This window comes from Pelophylax lessonae, assembly GCF_965119305.1.
Source record: "Pelophylax lessonae genome assembly, chromosome: 3".
NCBI lineage: Eukaryota > Metazoa > Chordata > Amphibia > Anura > Ranidae > Pelophylax > Pelophylax lessonae.
The window spans coordinates 93,112,964-93,134,206 of NC_138770.1; the positions used below are offsets into that span (position 1 = coordinate 93,112,964).

At 43.9% G+C, this 21,243-nt stretch overlaps 1 protein-coding gene across 3 annotated transcripts in view; it reads right to left on the reverse strand.

Annotated features, from left to right (window-relative positions):
- PKHD1 (PKHD1 ciliary IPT domain containing fibrocystin/polyductin) overlaps nt 1–21,243 on the reverse strand; it is a 1,006,139-nt gene that overhangs the window by 262,795 nt on the left and 722,101 nt on the right. For all 3 annotated transcript variants that reach the window (XM_082249887.1, XM_082249888.1, XM_082249886.1), the window contains exons 56-58: nt 8,691–8,843; nt 7,086–7,964; nt 2,621–2,786 (exon numbers count right to left, since the gene is read on the reverse strand). In XM_082249887.1, the coding sequence (XP_082106013.1) occupies nt 2,621–2,786; nt 7,086–7,964; nt 8,691–8,843 (1,198 nt within the window). The remainder of the gene's footprint in view (nt 1–2,620; nt 2,787–7,085; nt 7,965–8,690; nt 8,844–21,243) is intronic.

The following is a 21,243-nucleotide window of genomic DNA, read 5'->3' on the forward strand; positions in this document are numbered from 1 at the left end:
TGTCACACATTGTGTGCGATGTTGCTCACGCGCATCCGCCAATTCGTGCCGTTGCGCATCTGCTTTCGCCTGTTCACCGCTCCTGTGCCAGGGTGCACAGGGATGCGCCAATTTGTACTACTGGCAACATTGCCAGTTCTTCTATTGCCATTTCCCTGACAACATGTGTCAGTTCTCAATAAAAGAAGGGAGAGAAGGGGTAAAGGGAGAACTTTTGCTTTAAGTAAAAAGGAAGAAACCTCCAATGAGATAGGGACATTTGTAGGCATATCGGACAAAACAAATCTCCATAAAGTGTGAATACAGTATATAAAATTATTATTTTATTACATATAAATTAGGACAAGATTGAAGAAAAAAAATAGCTTGTAAACATCTGTTTACTAGAAAAACAGCAGCAGTATGGTATGATTGGTTACCAAAACCTCAACCAGGCATAATAAACAGATGAGATCTCTACAGTATACAGATGTTCACAATATATTTTTTATCCTCAATCTTGTCTTAACTGATATGTAATAAAATTTACATTTTTGCATTTATTTACGCTTTCTGGAGATCTTTTTGTCTGATATGCCTACAATACTCCCTATCCCTTTGGAGGGTTATTCATTTTTTCTTTTACCAGGATGATGGCACTCTCCCTGCTTTCCACCCCTTTCACTTGTTTGCTTTAAGTAAGACAACAATGGGCTCCATAGTCTATTAGGTATGTTTTATTTTTTTATTGTAAGGCAGGGGCAAGTGTTAGGGATTTTTATTTTTGGAAGTTTAGACAGAGTGAAGTTCCTCTTTAGCGTGTTAATGCTTATATGAGATTTTACTAATTGAGTTTATATCTACTTTAACTTAGCTAATGAAGGATATCTGCTGATATACAGTGCCTTGCGAAAATATTTGACCCCCTTGAACTTTGCGACCTTTTGCCACATTTCAGGCTTCAAACATAAAGATATAAAACTGTAATTTTTTGTGAAGAATCAACAAGTGGGACACAATCATGAAGTGGAACGAAATTTATTGGATATTTCAAACTTTGTTAACAAATAAAAAACTTAAAAATTGGGCGTGCAAAATTATTCAGCCCCTTTACTTTCAGTGCAGCAAACTCTCTCCAGAAGTTCAGTGAGGATCTCTGAATGATCCAATGTTGACCTAAATGACTAATGATGGTAAATAGAATCCACCTGTGTGTAATCAAGTCTCCGTATAAATGCACCTGCACTGTGATAGTCTCAGAGGTCCGTTTAAAGCGCAGAGAGCATCATGAGGAACAAGGAACACACCAGGCAGGTCCGAGATACTGTTGTGGAGAAGTTTAAAGCCGGATTTGGATACAAAAAGATTTCCCAAGCTTTAAACATCCCAAGGAGCACTGTGCAAGCGATAATATTGAAATGGAAGGAGTATCAGACCACTGCAAATCTACGAACACCTGGCCGTCCCTCTAAACTTTCACCTCATACACGGAGAAGACTGATCAGAGATGCAGCAAAGAGGACCATGATCACTCTGGATGAACTGCAGAGATCTACAGCTGAGGTGGGAGACTCTGTCCATAGGACAACAATCAGTCGTATACTGCACAAATCTGGCCTTTATGGAAGAGTGGCAAGAAGAAAGCCATTTCTTAAAGATATCCGTAAAAAGTGAAGTTTAAAGTTTGCCACAAGCCACCTGGGAGACACACCAAACATGTGGAAGAAGGTGCTCTGGTCAGATGAAACCAAAATCGAACTTTTTGGCAACAATGCAAAACGTTATGTTTGGCGTAAAAGCAACACAGCTCATCACCCTGAACACACCATCCCCACTGTCAAACATGGTAGTGGCAGAATCATGGTTTGGGCCTGCTTTTCTTCAGCAGGGACAGGGAAGATGGTTAAAATTGATGGGAAGATGGATGGAGCCAAATACAGGACCCTTCTGGAAGAAAACCGGATGGAATCTGCAAAAGACCTGAGACTGGGACGGAGATTTGTCTTCCAACAAGACAATGATCCGAAACATAAAGCAAAATCTACAATGGAATGGTTCACAAATAAACATATCCAGGTGTTAGAATGACCAAGTCAAAGTCCAGACCTGAATCCAATTGAGAATCTGTGGAAAGAACTGAAAACTGCTGTTCACAAATGCTCTCCATCCAACCTCACTGAGCTCGAGCTGTTTTGCAAGGAGGAATGGGCAAAAATTTCAGTCTCTTGATGTGCAAAACTGATAGAGACATACCCCAAGCGACTTACAGCTGTAATCGCAGCAAAAGGTGGCGCTACAAAGTATTAACTTAATTAAACTTGAATAATTTTGCACGCCCAATTTTCCAGTTTTTTATTTGTTTAAAAAATGTGAAATATCCAATAAATTTCGTTCCACTTCATTATTGTGTCCCACTTATTGTTGATTCTTCACAAAAAATTACAGTTTTATATCTTTATATTTGAAGCCTGAAATGTGGCAAAAGGTAGCAAAGTTCAAGGGGGACGAATACTTTCGCAAGGCACTGTAGCTCCTTAAGATCACTGTTTTTGGACTCTAATATTCTCCACTGTCCAAATAAGTTTGTCTGGTTGTGTAATTGGCTGCATTATTAATAAAATGAAGTTTCCTTATGTCATACCTCGGCATCTGATGGAAGTAGAACTTGTTTTCCTGTGAAATATGGAGCACTTTTATCCTTTTTCCAGTCACTGGAGTCATTACGGCTGGACTTTCTGGGTTAGACATTATACACGTGTCCGCATCATTACTGTAGCAGCTTCTCTTAAACCCAGAGAATGTAACATCTGTGGAGGTGAAAATAAAATCTCTATATTAATAGAAAAATAAATCATAAAAAATAATTCATATTAAGTGTCGCACTACTGGCTGCAAACCCAGATAAACAAATCTGTTTGCTTATGGATTATGATTTGGATTACGGCATGTTGCTGGAACCTGGAAAACCCCTTTGCTCTGTATGATGGTTACAGAAGAGTAAAACAGACAGGGATTTCTAATCTGGAGAACTCCGCTGAGTTCTAGGCGGGTCATACATTAGTAAAATTTTGTTTTTAAAATTTTCATTTTTAAGAACGCTGGTTTTGAATTTCTAACGGTCAGTGGGGGCAAATGAGGAATAGATAGAAAAACAATCAGTGCTAGTATAAAAGCAACAAAAAGAACAATGGGGTTGATTTAATAAAGCTGAGAGTGGAAAATCTGCTGCAGCTGTGCATGGTAGCCAATCAGCTTCTAACTTTAGCCTGTTCAATTAAGCTTTGACAAAAAACCTGCAAGCTGATTGGTTTCTATGCAAAGCTTGCAATCTACAGTTTTAGGAAATCAACCCCAATCAATGTGCAGTCCTTTAAAAACAAATTTAGATTGTGTCTGCTAGGTCATTTAGGATCCACTACTAGCATTTGCTGTGAATTATAGCCAGCTTGTTTTTTTAATGCACTGCTGTGTGATCTTAAAAATATTGTATCAACTATATAACACCATTGGAGCTCTCTCTTTTTTTTCGAATAGGAGAATATCTACATTTAATGGCTGGAGGCAGTGAGAGAGCACAGATGCCCCCTAGTATGTTTACACATTTTTAGTGACCTCTTTATGCAATAAGGTCCTACCATCTGGTGAGTGTTCTCTATCGTTTGATGGCAGTTGGTGTTCTGGTTTGATTTTCTTGTACACCAATTTCTCAATACATCAGTCAGCTGATTTGCAAGATTTATGCTCAGACTCTTTGAGATCTTCATGATAAATATTGAAACTGGGTGTGGAATATATCATTTGTAATCAGGGTAGTCTTCCTTTTAGTTGGGTTAAATCAATGGTCAAGTTCAACCTCAGTGATGAGAAAAATAAAAGGAGCGGAGTGCAAATTTTTTCCTCAATTTTTACCAGTGTATGTGGTTTTCGATCAAGAAAGTCTATTCACTCCAAAATCTAATGTTAAAAGCAGCATTTTTTGAAGTATGTTTGAACAACATTTGTCATGTCATCAAATGTACTGGTGAGAATTTAGGTAAAATATTCATACCAATGTTCGTTTGAAAATCTTCTTGTATGGGCAGTTTAGTTACACGTAAACCAGCCATATAACCCCAACATGAATTTAGAAAAAAAAAAAAAAACTGTTTATGGGGTTCTATGCCTCACTTATTTTGCATGCTAGGTTGTTTTTTTCAACAATCCTAAATTGTCCTATTATTTACAATTGACATACAGGTTTTTGTTTAGAAAAAATGTACTCCTTGATTGCTGCTACTGACCATTATGAAGACAGTCACATCCTTCTCACCCACTGCTCCTAAAATCACATGCGATATCTGTGCGGTTAGAATTCAGCCATACAGTTTGTATGGCTGAATTCACACCACAATTGCAGTGAACACGCACAGGACCGTTTTTTTGGTCCGCAGCAGAATCGGATCGCATGGTGGTTCACACCAGTGCGATCTGATTCCTGTGCCAACTGTCAGATCGCACTGCGATATGCAATCTGATCTGGGGGTGTCGCTAACTTTGAATTGACACCCCCAGCATATCGCATATGGCAGTGTTCCCGCATCGCAATAGTGTGAACAGGCACTAAAACTCCAACTGAAGTTTTTTTTTTTTTATTACTGTAATGAAAGTCAAGCTGCATAAATAGCAATAGGTATAGGCCTCTTTTCTATATCTGAATGTACTACTGTGCTGCAGCCTTTGTACTGTGTGGAGAATGATGGGATTCTGGGCTGATCACAAAGCTCAGTGGTCCAGATCATCAGCCACGGGTGCTTCAGATACAGTACAATACAGTATCTATCAGGTAAACCAATTAATTTCTCTCGTTCAGCCCATGGGGTTGAATTATAGAGTTGGGCGGACAGTTTGAGCCAGAGCAAAAGTTTGGCCTGGACATCGCCTGGTCACCTGTTTGGCGAACACCCAAATTTGCGGGGAGCTCTGCCCCCTCCTGAACCATATCAGGTCATACCCAAAAGCACCTTGTCCCCATGTTGATGGGGACAAGGGCCTCTTCCCAACAACCCTGGGTGGTGGTTGTGAGGGTCTGCAAGCAGGGGGGCTTTAACAAGGGGGTCCTCCAGATCGCGCCCCATGTGCATGATTTTATGATTCCTCAGGGCCTTCGTCACTGTTGATATGTTTCTGTGCTTCTGGAGCGTGTGAGGGGAGAGGTCGGGGAGTATTTGCAAGTGAGGATAATCAGCATGGAGAGTAGATTTCTGTCTAGCTGCTGCCACAATTTTTTCCTTAGATGCATAGAAGTGGACTCTGAGGAGAATGTCACGCGGGATATCTGGTGCAATAATATTGGACTTCGGGATTCTATGGATCCTGTTGATTAACAGAACCGTATCTGAGAGAGAGGGGACCAGGGAGGAGAACAGATCATTGGCGGATTGGTACAATTGTTGTGGTTGAACTGTTTCAGGAACACCCCTGAGTTTCAGGTTGTTCTGCCTGGATCTGTCCACCAGGTCCGCTATTTTGTCTTTGATCCAAGCAATATCATCTGCATGGTTGTTTTTTCAACTAAGGTATTAAAAGATAAGGCACATTTTGACATGGAGGATTCTAACACATCCACTCTCTCACCTAAGTTGTGCACATCTTGTTTCACCTGTTGGAGGCACTGCAGCATGTCTGCATGTATGGAGGACCTGAGAGTCAGTAGTATATTTTTAAGGACCGTTTCTGACACTGGTTGGTCCCAGTGGGGAGGCATTCATGGGGTCCTGAGGATTTGTATGGGGGATAACAGGAGAGGGCAGCAAAGAAGAGTGCTCCATACCTGCGCTGTGATCCTCGTCCAGAGGGGACTCTCTGCGGGCTCTTGCTTTAGCTGGGCTTCTTGCTGAAGGGGAGACAGGAGAGGATGATCTGGAAGAGTCTCCGCTGTCAGGATTGGAAATTTGCCTGTGTCTGTGTCCCGCTCCTGCTATGCTGCCCGCTCCACGAGTGGCATGCAGAGGCTGGCCGGCGCCATGTTGTTGAAGACCAGCAGAGCAAGGAAAGAAGAAACCCTCATGTTTCGCAAGCTGCAGGGGATCCTTCTTCCTTCTGGGCATCGGCGGCATCTTAGGGGGGATAGAGGAGCTTTCCAGGGTATGCGTGTGCTGAGCTCCGGTCCTAAGCGACCATCTTCCGCGTGGATGCCACGACCCACCCCCGCCCCACCCCATGTGAACAAGTATGGGGTACATTGTACTCCTACTCTTTCTCCAAAAAAGTGTAAAAAAAAAAGACAGGAGGCAGTTTTTTACAATTGCTTTATTAAAAAAAAAAAAATGTCTTCCAATGTAGATCCATCCTCAATCATGACACCCACCGCACTGCCAGACCCTAAAAAAAAAAAAAATATGCTCAATCTGCGACGAAGGCTAACAGCTGAATGCCTGCCACACCGTTTGACAGTTCTCAAATAGGTAAGGGAGGGGCCACCTGGTGATGTCATCTGGTGGAACTGTCCCTTGTGACGTCACCAAACCAGGATGCACTGATCGGTGATTTCACAAGGAGGCGGTACCGCCAGGTGATGTCACCAGGTGGCTCCGCCCCTTACCTATTTAAGAACTGGTAAAAGGTAGAGGAGGTATTTGGCGGTTAGGCTTCATCACAGGCAGGGCGTTTTTTCATTTTTTTCAGGTCCAGCAGTGCGGTAGGCATCATGATTGATGAAGGATCTACATAGGGTGTTTAGCCCAACTCTATTGAATTAGGGAAAATGAGCCACGTATGGCTATTATTAGGATTGCATTTAGGGAAGAAGAGCCCTTAGATTAAAAAAAGTGAAATCGTGAGGTTCAGAGGAGAGGCTTTTCTGGTTATTTATGACAACAGCATAAATTGTGGTGCAATGAGAGTCAAGTATCTAGTTGAATGAAATCTACCTGTGTGCAAATAAAGTGTCACTTAATGCCAAAAAAATTTCACCTGATTTTGAAAGTGAAGATACCTAAACAAACTGAAACATGAAGACCAGGGAGCATTGCTTGTTCTTACACAAGATGTTAATTCTCACTGGTTTATTATAATTGACAGGTGTGCTTTAGACTTTTAAGATCTGGAAAGGTATATCACCAACTTACCTTGCAGCTTCATGATGCCTGGGACAGCTCCATCACTTCCTAACATGTGCCATGGGTAATTTGGCCATCGCCTTGGCCTTTCAGTAAATGTTGGCCACAGGATGCCAATGCGACCTCCGAAAGGTGAAATTGGAGCACGGTCTCTCATTGTGACAAGAGCAGAGAAAGGTTTGATCCTGTCTCTGATGCAATCAAACCTGGGACTAGATGCACTTATTACTGAGTTTTGAAGAGTTACATCTTGCTTTGGGTACTTATAGGACTCTGCGGATCCTTGGGAGACCACTGGAAAAAGACCAATGCCATTGTCCACAAGAGCAACATTCTCAATCCTTACACTGCCCTCAAGGAAAAAAACTAAACCATAATCATAGTTCTTATAACAAGTGAATCCAGTTATCTTTGTACAGTTCTTAAAGCCATCATCCCAGTAGATATGAAGACCATGAAGACTTGAATGAGCCACGTTGGCCGAGAAAGAGATTTCATCTGAATAACAGCTTTCACCTCGCACATGATAAGCAATTCTTTCTGATCCCGCAACTGCATTCCCAGACAAAGAAGCTTGACTAAGGTAATGCATCTTAATGCCTTTAACCCATTCTGACTGGGTATCTAGTTGCTTTATTAGAACAAGCAGGTTATTGGTTACGGTAAAGTTATCTCCAATAACATGGATTCCATGGCCAGTGGTGTTAACTATCACGTTCGAGTGTAGTAAAATATTTAAGCTGTTAGAAGCATGGATCCCACCTCCACAATTCTGATGAATGCTTGAAGATACAATTGAAGAGTGATGTGAGGTATTTGCAAACGTTATTGCTGAATGTAAAGAGGATCCAAAGTTTGAAATTTCAATGTTTGAAATCTCTAAAGTTCCTGCAAAGAGAAAGACATTGTTGGTGTTCTGTTAAAAAAAATTGGAACAAATCTTTCAATACAGGAGCAACAACCCAAAACAAGAAAACTGAGGCATGGTACACACTAGACCCAAAGAGGCCCCATAACTTTCATATGCCAGGGCAGAAAAGGTGTACCAAGGACTCTACATGTGTGACCCCTTTGGGTCTTCTGCATACCCTGCTTCATATAAAGTGATGCAAGACACCTATTTATTCAAACAAATGGTGTAATACAGCACTTTATATGGGTATCGCCCCTCTTGGACTTCAACATTTTCTAGTGAAGAAACCTGGAATCGAAAAATTATTTGGCATTTCCATTGATGTACACAAAGACAGACCTTGAAACGTAAATAAAAAAAATAAAAAAAATAAAAAAAACTTGTCTCTCTGGTATTACAAATTACAACCCCATTTTGCCAGAAAAGGGGTCTTGGTGTCCAGATCCTTAAACGGTAGTTCTTAATGTCAAAACTGCTGTCAAAGTGTCTCTCTGCAAAGCAACATGTCTAAAGTTTTTTGAGACAGTCGTCTGGAAGCAGCTGCTTCCTCTGTCATGGGCAACCACATCAGTAATATCATAATTGCCCTAATTCACTCTAGTTTTTCAAGTACATGCCACACAACTTTGCAAGCCAAGGTGGCTTTCCCAGTGTTTTGATCACTATATATGTAGTATATCACATCACATAAAACAACTCACCAATATATTCTTCGTTCTGAGCATTTTTATACTGTCCCACCAATATCCTTCCAGTACAGGGTATATCAGCTTCAATGTGAACATTCCGAGACAACAGGCCAACTTCAGCTGCCAGTGGGATTCTCCAAGCATCCTCTATGCTGTAGGTATGGCCTGATAGGAAGGTTTAAAGTATACGTTAAGGCAAATAAAAAAAAAAAAAAACACATATGCAGTACATCTGCCCACATTTTAGCTTTTAAAGACCCTGCAAAAGCAAAAAAAAACCTGTTGATCTGCCAGATCTCTGTTGTTGGCTGAGAACACAGAGCTTTTTTGTAAACTGAGTGGTGTCAGCCCTGCTATTTTTTTTGTTTTTTTGTTGCTGAACTAGTAAATGACTCCCACTCACAGATCTCCACAATATAAAGGATAAATATTGTGCAGTCTAAGATTGGAAGTAAGAGGATCCTTTGAGATAACACAGGAGGTGAGAAGAGGACACATGACATTTCTGATAAGATCAATAAGCATTTTTTAAACAGATACAACAAAAGATCATTGTTATCCTCTATTCACATTACTGTAGCGTGACATCAAGAGTTGTGCATTTGCGCAATTATTACACGTTGTGGTACTTAATGCGTAGAGCAGCCCATGTGTGGTTTTCCACATTTGTAGCACATTCTCATACATGTAAATCACTCTTCTTTCTTGGCACATTTGAGGGGCCATTATCACTGTAGAAAGCAATCGGTAAAAGACTGTGTAAGGGTTTAATTCATTAAGCCTTTGTACTACAGTGATGCTGTGATTGGTCAGGTGTGTTGTTGCAGGCGTTTTTTTGGGGCATTTTTTGGGCGTCTTTGGAGGCAGGCATAACATCTGAACTTCTGTATAGGGGTATATATACACATACACTTATATGTATTTATACACATACACACATATAGGTGTGATAGGAGCGTAGCCCTAGGCCTGCAAATTATTTCATTAGCACAGGCATAGGGTTCTGCTACTTTCACACCTACTGTATATATGTGTATGTGTATATATACATACATGTGTGTGTGTGTATATATACCCCTACACAGAAGTTCAGATGTCATGCCTGCCTCCAAAGACGTCCACAAAAAAGCCCAATAAACGCCTGCAAGAAAAACGGCCGGGTGTGAAAATAGCGGAGCCACTATCCTGCTCTACTGCAATTCTAATACAAACAATCTTTTTTTTCTGGTTCTGGACATGCTACAGAGCTGAAACTTCACAGGTACACTTTTTAGACCCCCCAGACACTAAATCCAAAGAAATCTCTTTTTTTTTCAATAATTTTTTCAATAATTGGCTCTCTATCAAAAATTTTGTGTGATTAATAGTCCCTGGGGCATGACCCAGAACTAGAGTTGAGCGGACACCTGGATGTCCGTGTTCGGTGGGTCCGGCCGAACTTGAAAAAAAAGTCCGGGTCCGTGACCCGGACTTTTTCCAAACTTGACCCGGACACCGAACCCCATTGAAGTCAATGGGGACCCGAACTTTCAGGCACTAAAATGGCTCTAAAAAAACAATGGAAAGGGCTAGAGTGCTGCAAATGGCAGCAAAATGTAGTTAAGAGCATGGCAAGTGCTCTGCAAACAAATGTGGATAGGGAAATAACTTAAAACAACAAAAAAAAAACAGAAAAATAAAACAATTTTCTTCATCTGTGAAGGACGAGGCCCATATGGAGTAGGAGGGAGGTTGAGGTGGCGGTGGATGTGGCGGTGTAGGTGGAAGCAGCGGTGGAGGGACGAGGGAGCCAACACTGCTTTTTTTTAGTCATTTTAAATTAGGGTACACCCCAAAAGAGTGAGAAAGATCAAAAATATAACAATGGCTGGGTAAGGCCTGTATCCATCTCTATTCTGCACAAGGTACGGAAAAGTCCTGTGGGATCCATGCCTGCGCTTGTCTGTGATAACGCCCCCAGCCGTGCTAAATACAAGTTCAGATAATACATTGGCTGCAGGGGACGCCAGCACCTCCAAGGCGTAAAGGGCAGGCTCAGGCCATGTGCCCAATTTGGAGACCCAGAAGTTGAAGGGGGCAGACCCGTCATTCACTACATGTAGGCGTGTGCACACATACTGCTCCACCATGTTGGTGAAATGCTGCCTCCTGCTAAGACGTTCCAGATGAGCTGCTGGTGCTGCTGTTTGTTGTGGCGTGCTGACAAAGCTTTTCCACATTTCGGCCATGCTAACCCTGCCTTCTGAGGTGCTGGCCGTGCCCTGGTTGCGTTGGCAACCTCTTCCTCCTCCTCCTCCTCCTCTGCCTTGGCCTTGTGCTTCCACTGTGGCCCCGCTGTCAGGTGGGAATGCCAGCAGCATCGCGTCTACCAGCGTGTGCTTGTACTCGCGCATCTTGCGATCACGCTCCAGTGAGTGAATTAAGGACGGTACGTTGTCCTTGTAACCGGGATCCAGCAGCGTGGCCACCCAGTAATCAGCACAAGTTAGAATATGGGCAACTCGGGGGTCGTTGTGGAGACACTGCAGCATGTTATCGCTCATGTGTGCCAGGCTGCCCAGAGGCAACTAAAGGCTGACAACGGCGTCATAGGCACTGGCCATGTTGGTGGAGTACTCAAAACAGCGCAACAAAGCACACAAGTCTCGCATGGAGGCCCAGTTATTGGTGGTGAAGTGGTGCTGTTCCGCAGAGCGACTCACACGGGTGTGCTGCAGCTGGAACTCCACCATGGCCTGCTGCTGCTCGCACAGTCTTTCTAGCATGTGGGCACATCACATATGAGGCGGTGAGCGGGAAGGCCGAAGTTACGCTGCAGCGCTGACAGGCGAGCAGCAGCAGGGTGAGAATGCCAAAAGTGCGCACAGACGGCCTGCACTTTCTGCAGCAGCTCTGACATATCGGGGTAATTTTGAAGGAACCTCTGCACCACCAAATTCAGCACATGTGCCAGGCAAGGGATGTGCATCAAACCGGCTAGGCCCAAAGCTGCTATGAGATTTCGCCAGTTATCGCACACCACCATGCCGGGCTTGAGGCTCGCTGGCACCAACAACTCATCGGTCTGCTGTTCCATGCTCCTCCACAACTCATGCGCGGTGTGGGATTTTTCCCCCAAACATGCAAGTTTTAAAACTGCCTGCTGTCGTTTACCCCTGGCTTTGCTGAATTTGGTGGTTAAGGTGTTACGCTGACCGGATGAGGAGGTGGTAGAGGATGAGGAAGCGGAGTAGGAGGAGTTAGGAACAGGAGGCAAACTGAAGCGCCCTGCAATCCTCGGTGGTGGAAGGAGATGCGCCAAACAAATTGAAAGGGTGTATCTCACACGTACACATACAGACTATGCCGCAATTTAATTTTTTTCACCTGCATGGGTGTATATTGAATAGCGGAATAGAACAAAAGTATATAAAAGGGTGTATCTCACACGTACAGACTAGGCCGCAATTGAATTATTTTCACCCGCATGGTTGTATATTGAATAGAGGAATAGTTCATCCAGGAGGAAACTGCTTTGCAGGTTTTCTGGGAGTGCCCCTTTGCACAGAGCCTGTTTAGGGCCTTGGAACCTGAACTTAAGGATTTTGTACCACAGACTGCCATCACACACTTTGATGTGCTAAATGGATTATTTGGTGGAACTTTTTTCCAAGAGGACATTGGCAACGCCTGGCAGGTTCTGTGTTCCTTTAAGGACGCTTTATGGTGTGCCAAAAAGTGCCTTATCTACCAGCAAGAGAGGATGTCCATTGAGGACTGTCGCAGACTGGTCCATAGTCTGCTCAGAGACTATAACCTAATGGATCTCATGGAGGAAGAGGAGGTCTAGCGATTTCCCCTTCCCCAACTCTCCCTTGTGTGTTTTTGTCCTTTCAATAAAGCTTCGGGCTTGCACTTCTCCACCTCCCTTTCCCCCACTCTTTATTGTTTGTGTGTTTCACGTTTGTCTTTTTGTAATGTGGCGGTACACTTTATTTGCACACATAATCTGATTAGTAGGGTGTAGGTCCTTGGGACTGTCCCTGAACGTCTTGGGGGGGGGGGGGGTATGGATATGGCCCTTTGCCTTGGTTCACCCACCTAGTACTTTGCCAGTGTAAGTACACCAGTCCCTGTCAGCAGCCTTGCGCCCCGGGGGATCAGGGTCAGGGTCCTTCCTCTTTCGGGAGGAGGACCATGTGTACAACCTGTGTACTTTTTTATGCACCCGCCGGGTGATAGTCTGAGTGTGTTCACACACCACGGGCTTATAAAAAAAAAACGGCTGGTGGTCCTGGTTTTTGTGGCGTGCCGACAAACCTTTTCCACATTTTATACATGCTAACCCTGCTCTCTGAGGTGCCGGCGGTGCCCTGGGTGTGCGTTGGCGACCTACTCCTCCTCCTCCTCTGCCTTTGCCTTGTGCTTTCAATGTGCCCCTGCTGTCATGTGGGAATGCCACCAGCATCGCTTCTCGACCTTTTGGCTAAGATCAAGTGTAGTATCAGTTGTTATAAGTTATACAGTGGGGGCGCTGTGATGTCATTCTGCCTGACCAAGATTGGGTGGCGGCTATGGAAACCTGCTGGAGTGATGGGGGCTTGGAAGGTTTGATGTGTGGCCCTCAGGTTCCTTCCTCCTGGGGGGGGGGGTCTCTCTTCGGGAGAGCACCGCTGACCTAGTATTCGAGGTGGCTTCGGCTACCACGAAGAACGGGGTTCTGGCTAGGCAGATCATGGAAACCCTATGTCCCCGTCAGGAGACTTGCCAACCAGTAATCCGCACAAGTTAGAATGTGGGCAACTTGGCGGTCGTTACGCAGACATTGCAGCATGTAATCGCTCATGTGTGCCAGGCTGCCCAGAGGCAACGAAAGGCTGCCCTCTGTGGAAGGTGTATCGTTTGTGTCCTCTGTATACCCCCAGCCATGCACCAGTGATGGACACGAGCTGGCCTGGGTGCCACCCTGCTGTGAACATGGTTCCTCCTCCTCCTCCTCATCCTCATCCATCATCCAGCAATTTCTCAAAAAGGTATACAAGTGGGATAGTAACGCTGAGAACAGCGCCATAGGCACTGTCCATGTTGGTGGAGTACTCGAAACAGCACAACAAGGCACACAGGTCTCGCATGGAAGCCCAGTTATTGGTGAAGTGGTGCTGTTCTGCAGAGCGACTCACGCGTGTGTGCTGCAGCTGAACCTCCGCTATGGCCTGCTGCTGCTCGCACAGTCTTGCCAGCATGTGCAGGGTGGAGTTCCACCTTGTGGGCACGTCACATATAAGGCGGTGAGCGGGAAAGCCGAAGTTACGCTGCAGAGCTGACAGGCGAGCAGAAGCAGGGTGAGAACGTCGAAAGTGCGCACAGACGGCCCGCACTTTCTGCAGCAGCTCTGACATATCGGGGTAATTTTTAAGGAACCTCTACACCACCAAATTCAGCACATGCGCCAGGCAAGGGATGTGCGTCAAACCAGCTAGGGCCAGAGCTGCTATGAGATTTCGCCCATTATCGCACACCACCAGGCCGGGCTTGAGGCTCGCTGGCACCAACAACTCATCGGTCTGCTGTTCCATGCTCCTCCACAACTCCTGCGCGGTGTGGGATTTTTCACCCAAACAGGCAAGTTTTAAAACTGCCTGCTGTCATTTACCCCTAGCGTTGCTGAAGTTTGTGGTGAAGGTGTTACGCTGACTGGATGAGGAGGCGGTAGAGGATGAGGAAAAGGAGTAGGAGGAGTTAGGGACAGGAGGCAAACTGAAGCACCCTGCAATCCTCGGCGGTGGAAGGAGATGCGCCAAACAAATTTAAAAGGTGTATCTCACACGTACCGATACAGACTATGCCGCAATTTAATTATTTTTACCCTCAAAAGGGTGTATATTGAATAGCGGAATAGAAAAAAGTATATAAAACGGTGTATCTCACACGTACAAACACCGACTAGGCCCCGATTACAATTTTTTGTACCCTAAAGGGAGGATGAGGATGAGGACGAGCAGTAGGAGGAGTTCGGAACAGGAGGCAAACTGAAGCACCCTGCAATCCTCGGCGGTGGAAGGAGATGCGCCAAACAAATTTAAAAGGTGTATCTAGCACGTACCGATACAGACTATGCCGCAATTTAATTTTTTTCACCCCAAAAGGGTGTATATTGAATAGCGGAATAGAAAAAAGTATATAAAATGGTGTATCTCACACGTACAAACACAGACTAGGCCCCGATTACAATTTTTTGTACCCTAAAGGGAGAATGAGGATGAGGAAGAGGAGTAGGAGGAGTTCGGAACAGGAGGAAAACTGAAGCGCCCTGCAATCCTTGGCGGTGGAAGGAGATGCGCCAAACAAATTTAAATGGTGTATCTCACACGTACCAATACAGACTATGCCGCAATTTAATTTTTGTTCACCCCAAAAGGGTGTATATTGAATAGTGGAATAGAAAAAAGTATATAAAATTGGTGATTTTTCAATAGCAGATGTGAACACAGCAGTGTATTATGTTTTATGTCACGGTCAGCAGCAGGCTATGAAGGAAAAAAAAATTCCCCTTTAAATTTGTAATTTTTAAATAGCAGATTAGAACAGCACTGCACTGCCTACACTCCGACCTGTCCCTACATTCTTTTCAGCCACAATGTTTTTTTTTCCTGTCTCTGTCCCTAATCAGCAACAGCCAGCACCGTTGTGTGTGCTCTCTCCCTACACTAGATCAGACTGACGCACACCGTGCTGTGTCTCGAGCTTATAAAGACTTGGGTCACATGCTTCAGCTGGCCAACCACAGCCATGCCATTAGTAGTGATGGCTTCTATGGCACACCAGTTAAACGCTTGTTGATTGGCTGTTGAAACCGCGCCATTAAAAGCGCGCCATTACATACAAAACAGGAAATAAAATTACTGAACACGGATTTTTAACCTGAATATACAGTAAAGTTTTCGGGTCCGGGTAACAAAAATCCAATTATACAGTCCGTGTTCGCTCAACACTACCCAGAACCCTAGGCACTTTTTAGGGGCATTTGTTGGGTTTTAGGGCTTCAAAATTGTGTTTTTTGATTACCGAAGTTCGGGTCCCATTGATTTCAATGGGGTTCTGAAATCCGGGCCGAACTTTCAGGAAGTTCGGGTGATCTGGTCGAACCGAACTTTTCAAAAGTTCGATCATCCCTAGCCACTACTTCATACTCACACTACAAGACCTTTCTGTGGCCTTTGATACTGTTGACTATCCCCTCCTCCTCCAAAGAAATCCACTCTCTTGGCCTTCAAGACTCTGCTCTTTCCTGGTTCTCCTCCTACCTATCATAGTGCTTCTTCAGTGTTATCTATAATTCTGTCTGCTCCTGTTCAATTCCTCTTTCTATAGGGGCCCCCTAAGTTTCTTTCCTTGGACCCCCTCCCCTTCTCCATCTACATCTCCACCCTTGGTCACTTGATAAACTCCCATGGCTTCCAGTACCATTTCTATGATGATGAAACTCATATCTACTTCTGTACTCTGTCCTCACCTCATTCCGTCAGTCTTGTTTCGCATTACTAACTTATTAACTGAGATATCAGCATGCATGTCGCACCACTTCCTCTAACTAAATCTTTCTAAAACTGAGCTGACAATATTCCCTCCTGCCTGTGTCCCCTCTCCTGACATCTCTATCAAGATCAATAATACAACTGGAAGTCCCTCCCCTCATACCAGGGTGCTAGGTCTAAACCTGGACTCTGACCTGTCCTTTCATCCCCAAATCCAATGACTGTCTATATGTTGTAGACTTCACCTCCATAACATCTCCAAAATCCACCCCTTTTTAACCACTAATCAACTTTTTCAAACACTTTTTATCACCTTGGCTATTGTAACTCGCCCTTCATAGGCCTACTTCTTTACAGGCTATCCCCTCTTCAATCTATCATGAATGCTGCTGCCAGGCTCATCCACCTTTCCAACTGCTCAGTGTCTGGCACCCCTTTTTGCCAATCCCTCCACTGGCTTCCCATTGTCCCAAAGAATACAATTCAAAATATTAACAACAACATATAAAGCCATTTACAACTCCCCGAGTTACATTACCAATCTTGCAATCTTGTCTCCAAATATCACCCAAACCATTCTCTTCGTTCCTCCCAAGACCTCCTGCCCTCTAGCTTCCTTGTCTCCTCCTAGCATGCTCATCTTTAGGACTTCTACCGAGCCTATCCCATCTTCTGGAACTCACTACCCCAATCTTTCCAGCTATCTCCTACTCTGTCTACTTTTTGCTAATCCCTGAAAACTCATCTTTTGAGGTAAGCCTATCCAGCCTTCAACAATTTATTATTTTTTTTTCCTATTAGTTCATCCCTCAATACTTTTTGTTCCACTAGCCCCTCCCTATTAGATTGTAAGCTCCCAGGAGCAGGGCCCTCCCATCCCTCTTGTATTGAATTAAATTGTTGCAGTATTGTCTCCTTATATATTGTAAAGTGTTGCGCAAACTGTTGGCATTATATAAATCCTGTATAATAATAATAATATGATAATAAAAATGCATAGTGGTGTATTGGTGATTACAGGGCTGCATTCATTTGTGTCTTTTACATCTGCCTAGAGTTCAGCTTTAAAGTAACTCAGTATGGAACTAAACTGAATAAACTACAAACTTCAGGGGCGATAAATACTAAAGGATTACAGAGATGGAGGAAAAAAAAAACTAATATTTTGTATGATCATTTCCCATTCTGACTCACTCAAGGATGAAATAGAAGAAATTACTTTCTAAATTTTAATCCGGCTAAAATGGCTACTTTTAATCCTGATAATCTCCATTATTAGATGTATTGCAGTGGAGAAAAAGAAGAGCCAGCATTTTGTAAAATGATTTCCTTGCTGATCCGTGACACTTGAGCTATATCTACAAACTACTCTCACTTTTCATTACCCAAAAATCATTTTCTTTAGTGGAAGGCTGCAAAAAGCAGACAAAATCTTTTTAATGCCCAAAAAACTTTCAGGATAAATCAGCTATATCCATTCCATGTGCCTCCAAACAAAGGGTGTCCAAAGTCTTACAATCTTTAGAAAGCATCTGCATCATAAGTAGAAAAGCATACCGCCTACTTGCATGCTGCAGAGAAGGGTATTTGCTTTTTGTGTAGAAGCAGTGGTCTCTCAGACATCCAACGCATTGAGCTACAGGTCTTAACCCAGTAGGGGGCGTGTCAGACATCTTCAGCGTGACCACTGCTTCCACATACAGAGCAAGGGTCCTTCTCTGCAGCATGGTGGCAAAGGACAGGCTTTTCAACTCAGGATGTGGTTTCTTTCTAAAAATAACAAACTGTAAGGCTAGATTCACACTAGAGCTATCTTTAAAAGGGCAAGGTATCAAGTTCACTTAAAAGCCTTCCCTTTCTAATTTTGATACTTACCTTTGTTTGCCTTTTGGCCAGTTACTGTCTCAGTAATAGGGATGGGCCGAACGACCCCCTGTTCGGTTCGAACCAAAACTTTCGAACATCGCGAATGTACAGAACCAAAAAAAAAAACACCATTGAAGTCTATGGGAACTGGAAAAATCAAAAGGGTCCATTTTGAAGGCTTATATGCAAGTCATTTGGCATGCAGTGATTATCAGGGTCCGGGTACTGCCCTGGGGGACATGTAATTTAAAAAATCACTACTCATTTAAAAATGATGTTTTCTACAAACTTTTTTTTCAAGTGAAAGCTTTAAAATGAGAAATAACAATAAAAATGAAAAAATCCTTTCAATATAGTGCGGGGGGGGGGGGGTTAGTCTACCTGTAAAGTTGCACTTCTGTACTGTGTATGGAAGTTGCTGCAGAAATAATTGCATTTAATAAAGCCAGTAAAATTAAATTTTCCCTGCAAACATTCTTTATTTTTTAAAAAATGGCTTGGGGAGCCAGTCTGTATGCTGGGGCCATAATGTAATGCACTGGGAACAAGATTAGATTTTTTGGATAGATTCTGGTGTCTCTCCAGCAGATTTTGGATAGAAGTAACAGGTGTGTAAAAATTAGTCTTTGGGTGTCTGTGGTGCCTTCACACCGTAACCCTATAGAAGAACTCTTGATGAAAGCAAGAATTGGCCTTGCTGTCAAAAATTGAAATGATATGCACCTGTCAAAAAGGGGCGGAAAAATTGATCTTTGGGTGTTAATTGTGCCCATGAAACATACACCAAAAACATTCTCCCAGATAAAATCGACGCCGACAACACTATGCAGCCTAGAAGTCTTGCAGAGATTCCACATCCCAAAAACACTTAATCAGTGAAATCGGCATCAGGGGCTTCATAACTGCTGGTAATCCAGGACTCATTAGTTTTGATAAATGTCACAGTCCACGCAGTCTCTGGACAGACCCGTTCTATTATCAGTAACAAAACCTCCAGCAGCACTGAATGCCCATTTGGAAAGCACGCTTAATGCAGGGCAGCCCAGCTGTTCAATTGCATACTGAGAAAGTTCTGGCCAGCTGTCTATTCTCATGACCCAGTAGATTGTCAACTGGAAAGCTCTCCATCTTTGCCCCTAGATAATCGTCCACAATGCATAAAGAAATATACTGCGTTTAACGTTGTGACGGTACTCACTGTCACTGGGAGTGTAAGACAGACACTATAAGTGGGGCCCTTGGAGTGATGTTACTTTGGATTTGGGTCCATGTCTCCCCAAGACAGTAGGACTCAGCGGATGCTGATGTCATCAGCTCAACCACCAGTCTTCCACACATCGTTGAATATGCTGATATACTCACCTGTTATCTACAATTGGTTCTGTGTTTACACTTATGATAATGTGCATTGTACTTCAATGTCAGAGACAGACAGTCTGTCACTGGTGGTCTCTTCCTATTGTCTGTGTATTGAGGTGTGATGTGTATTCTGTTAAGCCTGTCTGTCCCATTGTTAATTGTTAATGAACTCACATATTGTTTCTGTCCAGATGGCTGGATAATTAGTTCAGGTTAATTATATATCTGTATACAATTTCATCTGGACAAGATAATGTAATCAGGCAGGCAACCTCTGACCTGATGGGGTAATCTGATCAGGAGGGGGACGTCCATGCTGTATATATATTCTGTGTTACTGTTCAATAAAGAGAAGGTTCCAAAACTTGTACAAGCTAAGTTGTCGGCTAGATTTGTATGGGGGCGGCTGGAATATCTAATATCTATGTTCCAGACTGGAGGAAGCGGTATACTGACAGAAGTCCACAAGCATAGTTTGGGTCTTGGTTCCATTACATTGGTGGCAAGCAGTGGGATACTTCCTGCAGTCTGGTACATCCAAACCTCCACCGGGATATAAGGTCTGAATAGTAGAAGAGGAAAGATATAGATATCAGCCGCAATGGAAGAGGAATTTGTAAGGAGGTTGTGAGAGATGCAGATACAGCACAGGGGACCAGTGTCAGAGAAGGTCCTGCTAGGATGGTATGCTTAAGTCGGCTTGAAACTCTGGGAGGAAGCGCTAGCCCGTGAGCAGTGACACCAGGGAAAAATACTCCCCTCCTTCCATGAAAGGTACTGGTCGCAGTACAAAGTTCGAATGGTGTTTTTAGGGAGACAACCGCACAAGGAATGGAAAGCTGAGTTAAGCAGGCTGGTCTAGCTGGAGATGTGGTTGGACGAGAGCTACAGAGCCCTGCGCTGGTATGTAACCCAAGTGTGCCCATGGACAGCGGACGACAGCCCAACGGAAGGATTTTGCTATGGCGACCCAGGGCTGTTATGGGAGAGGCTGTTCAAGGAACCCGACTTTGGGAGTGATTTGGAGTGGCAGTTAGAGGAAATTATGGATTACAGAGAAGAGATCCTGAATATCTCGTAGGTGTTCTGGGCACTGGAAGTTATGGCGTTTCTGGCCATTCAGGAATGGGAACTGGAGATCGCCTACAGATGGTTGCTAGACTCTGCTCAGCTCCAGGGCTGGGCTCCCCTTGCCTAGGAATATCAAGGAGTACCAGCTGACTGTCTGGAAGTTCTGGCTGAAGAATCGACAATGTGGCACAGTAATGGTGTTCTTTGCTCACCTGCACCCACGGTTTTGGATGCAGAGGTCTTATGACAGATGCAGCACATTCTGACTCACCTTGACGAACCTGTTTCTGCACAGAACAAGCTTGGATGGAGGAATGTGCCTGTCCAGCCGCTGGATAAAGGTATGGGAGAAGAAGAAGCCATCTTCATTCCCCAACACGGATCACAGATTAAATTGACTTTCCATCAGAGGATGATATGGATGATAAATCACCTGCCAAAGTGTTGGCACTGGGCCCAAGTGCCACCAGCCCATTCCCTGGACTTTCAGCAATTCCAGAGACTGGGGATTTAATAGACTTTTCTGCTAAGGAGGAACATCCCAGTGAGCCTACAGCAGAAGAGCGGGCATCCAGGCATAGCGCTGCTGACCTCTGCCTGCAACAATTGGTAAACCCAGGAAGATGTGTGCAAGGCCACTAATGTTTCAGTTTACTACCCTGCAGAACAGCTGGCATCAGGGCCTAACATCACTGAGCACTGTCTAACACCAACAGCAGCTTCAGCCTCCCTGAGAGTAGAGGTAGCTGGCCTTT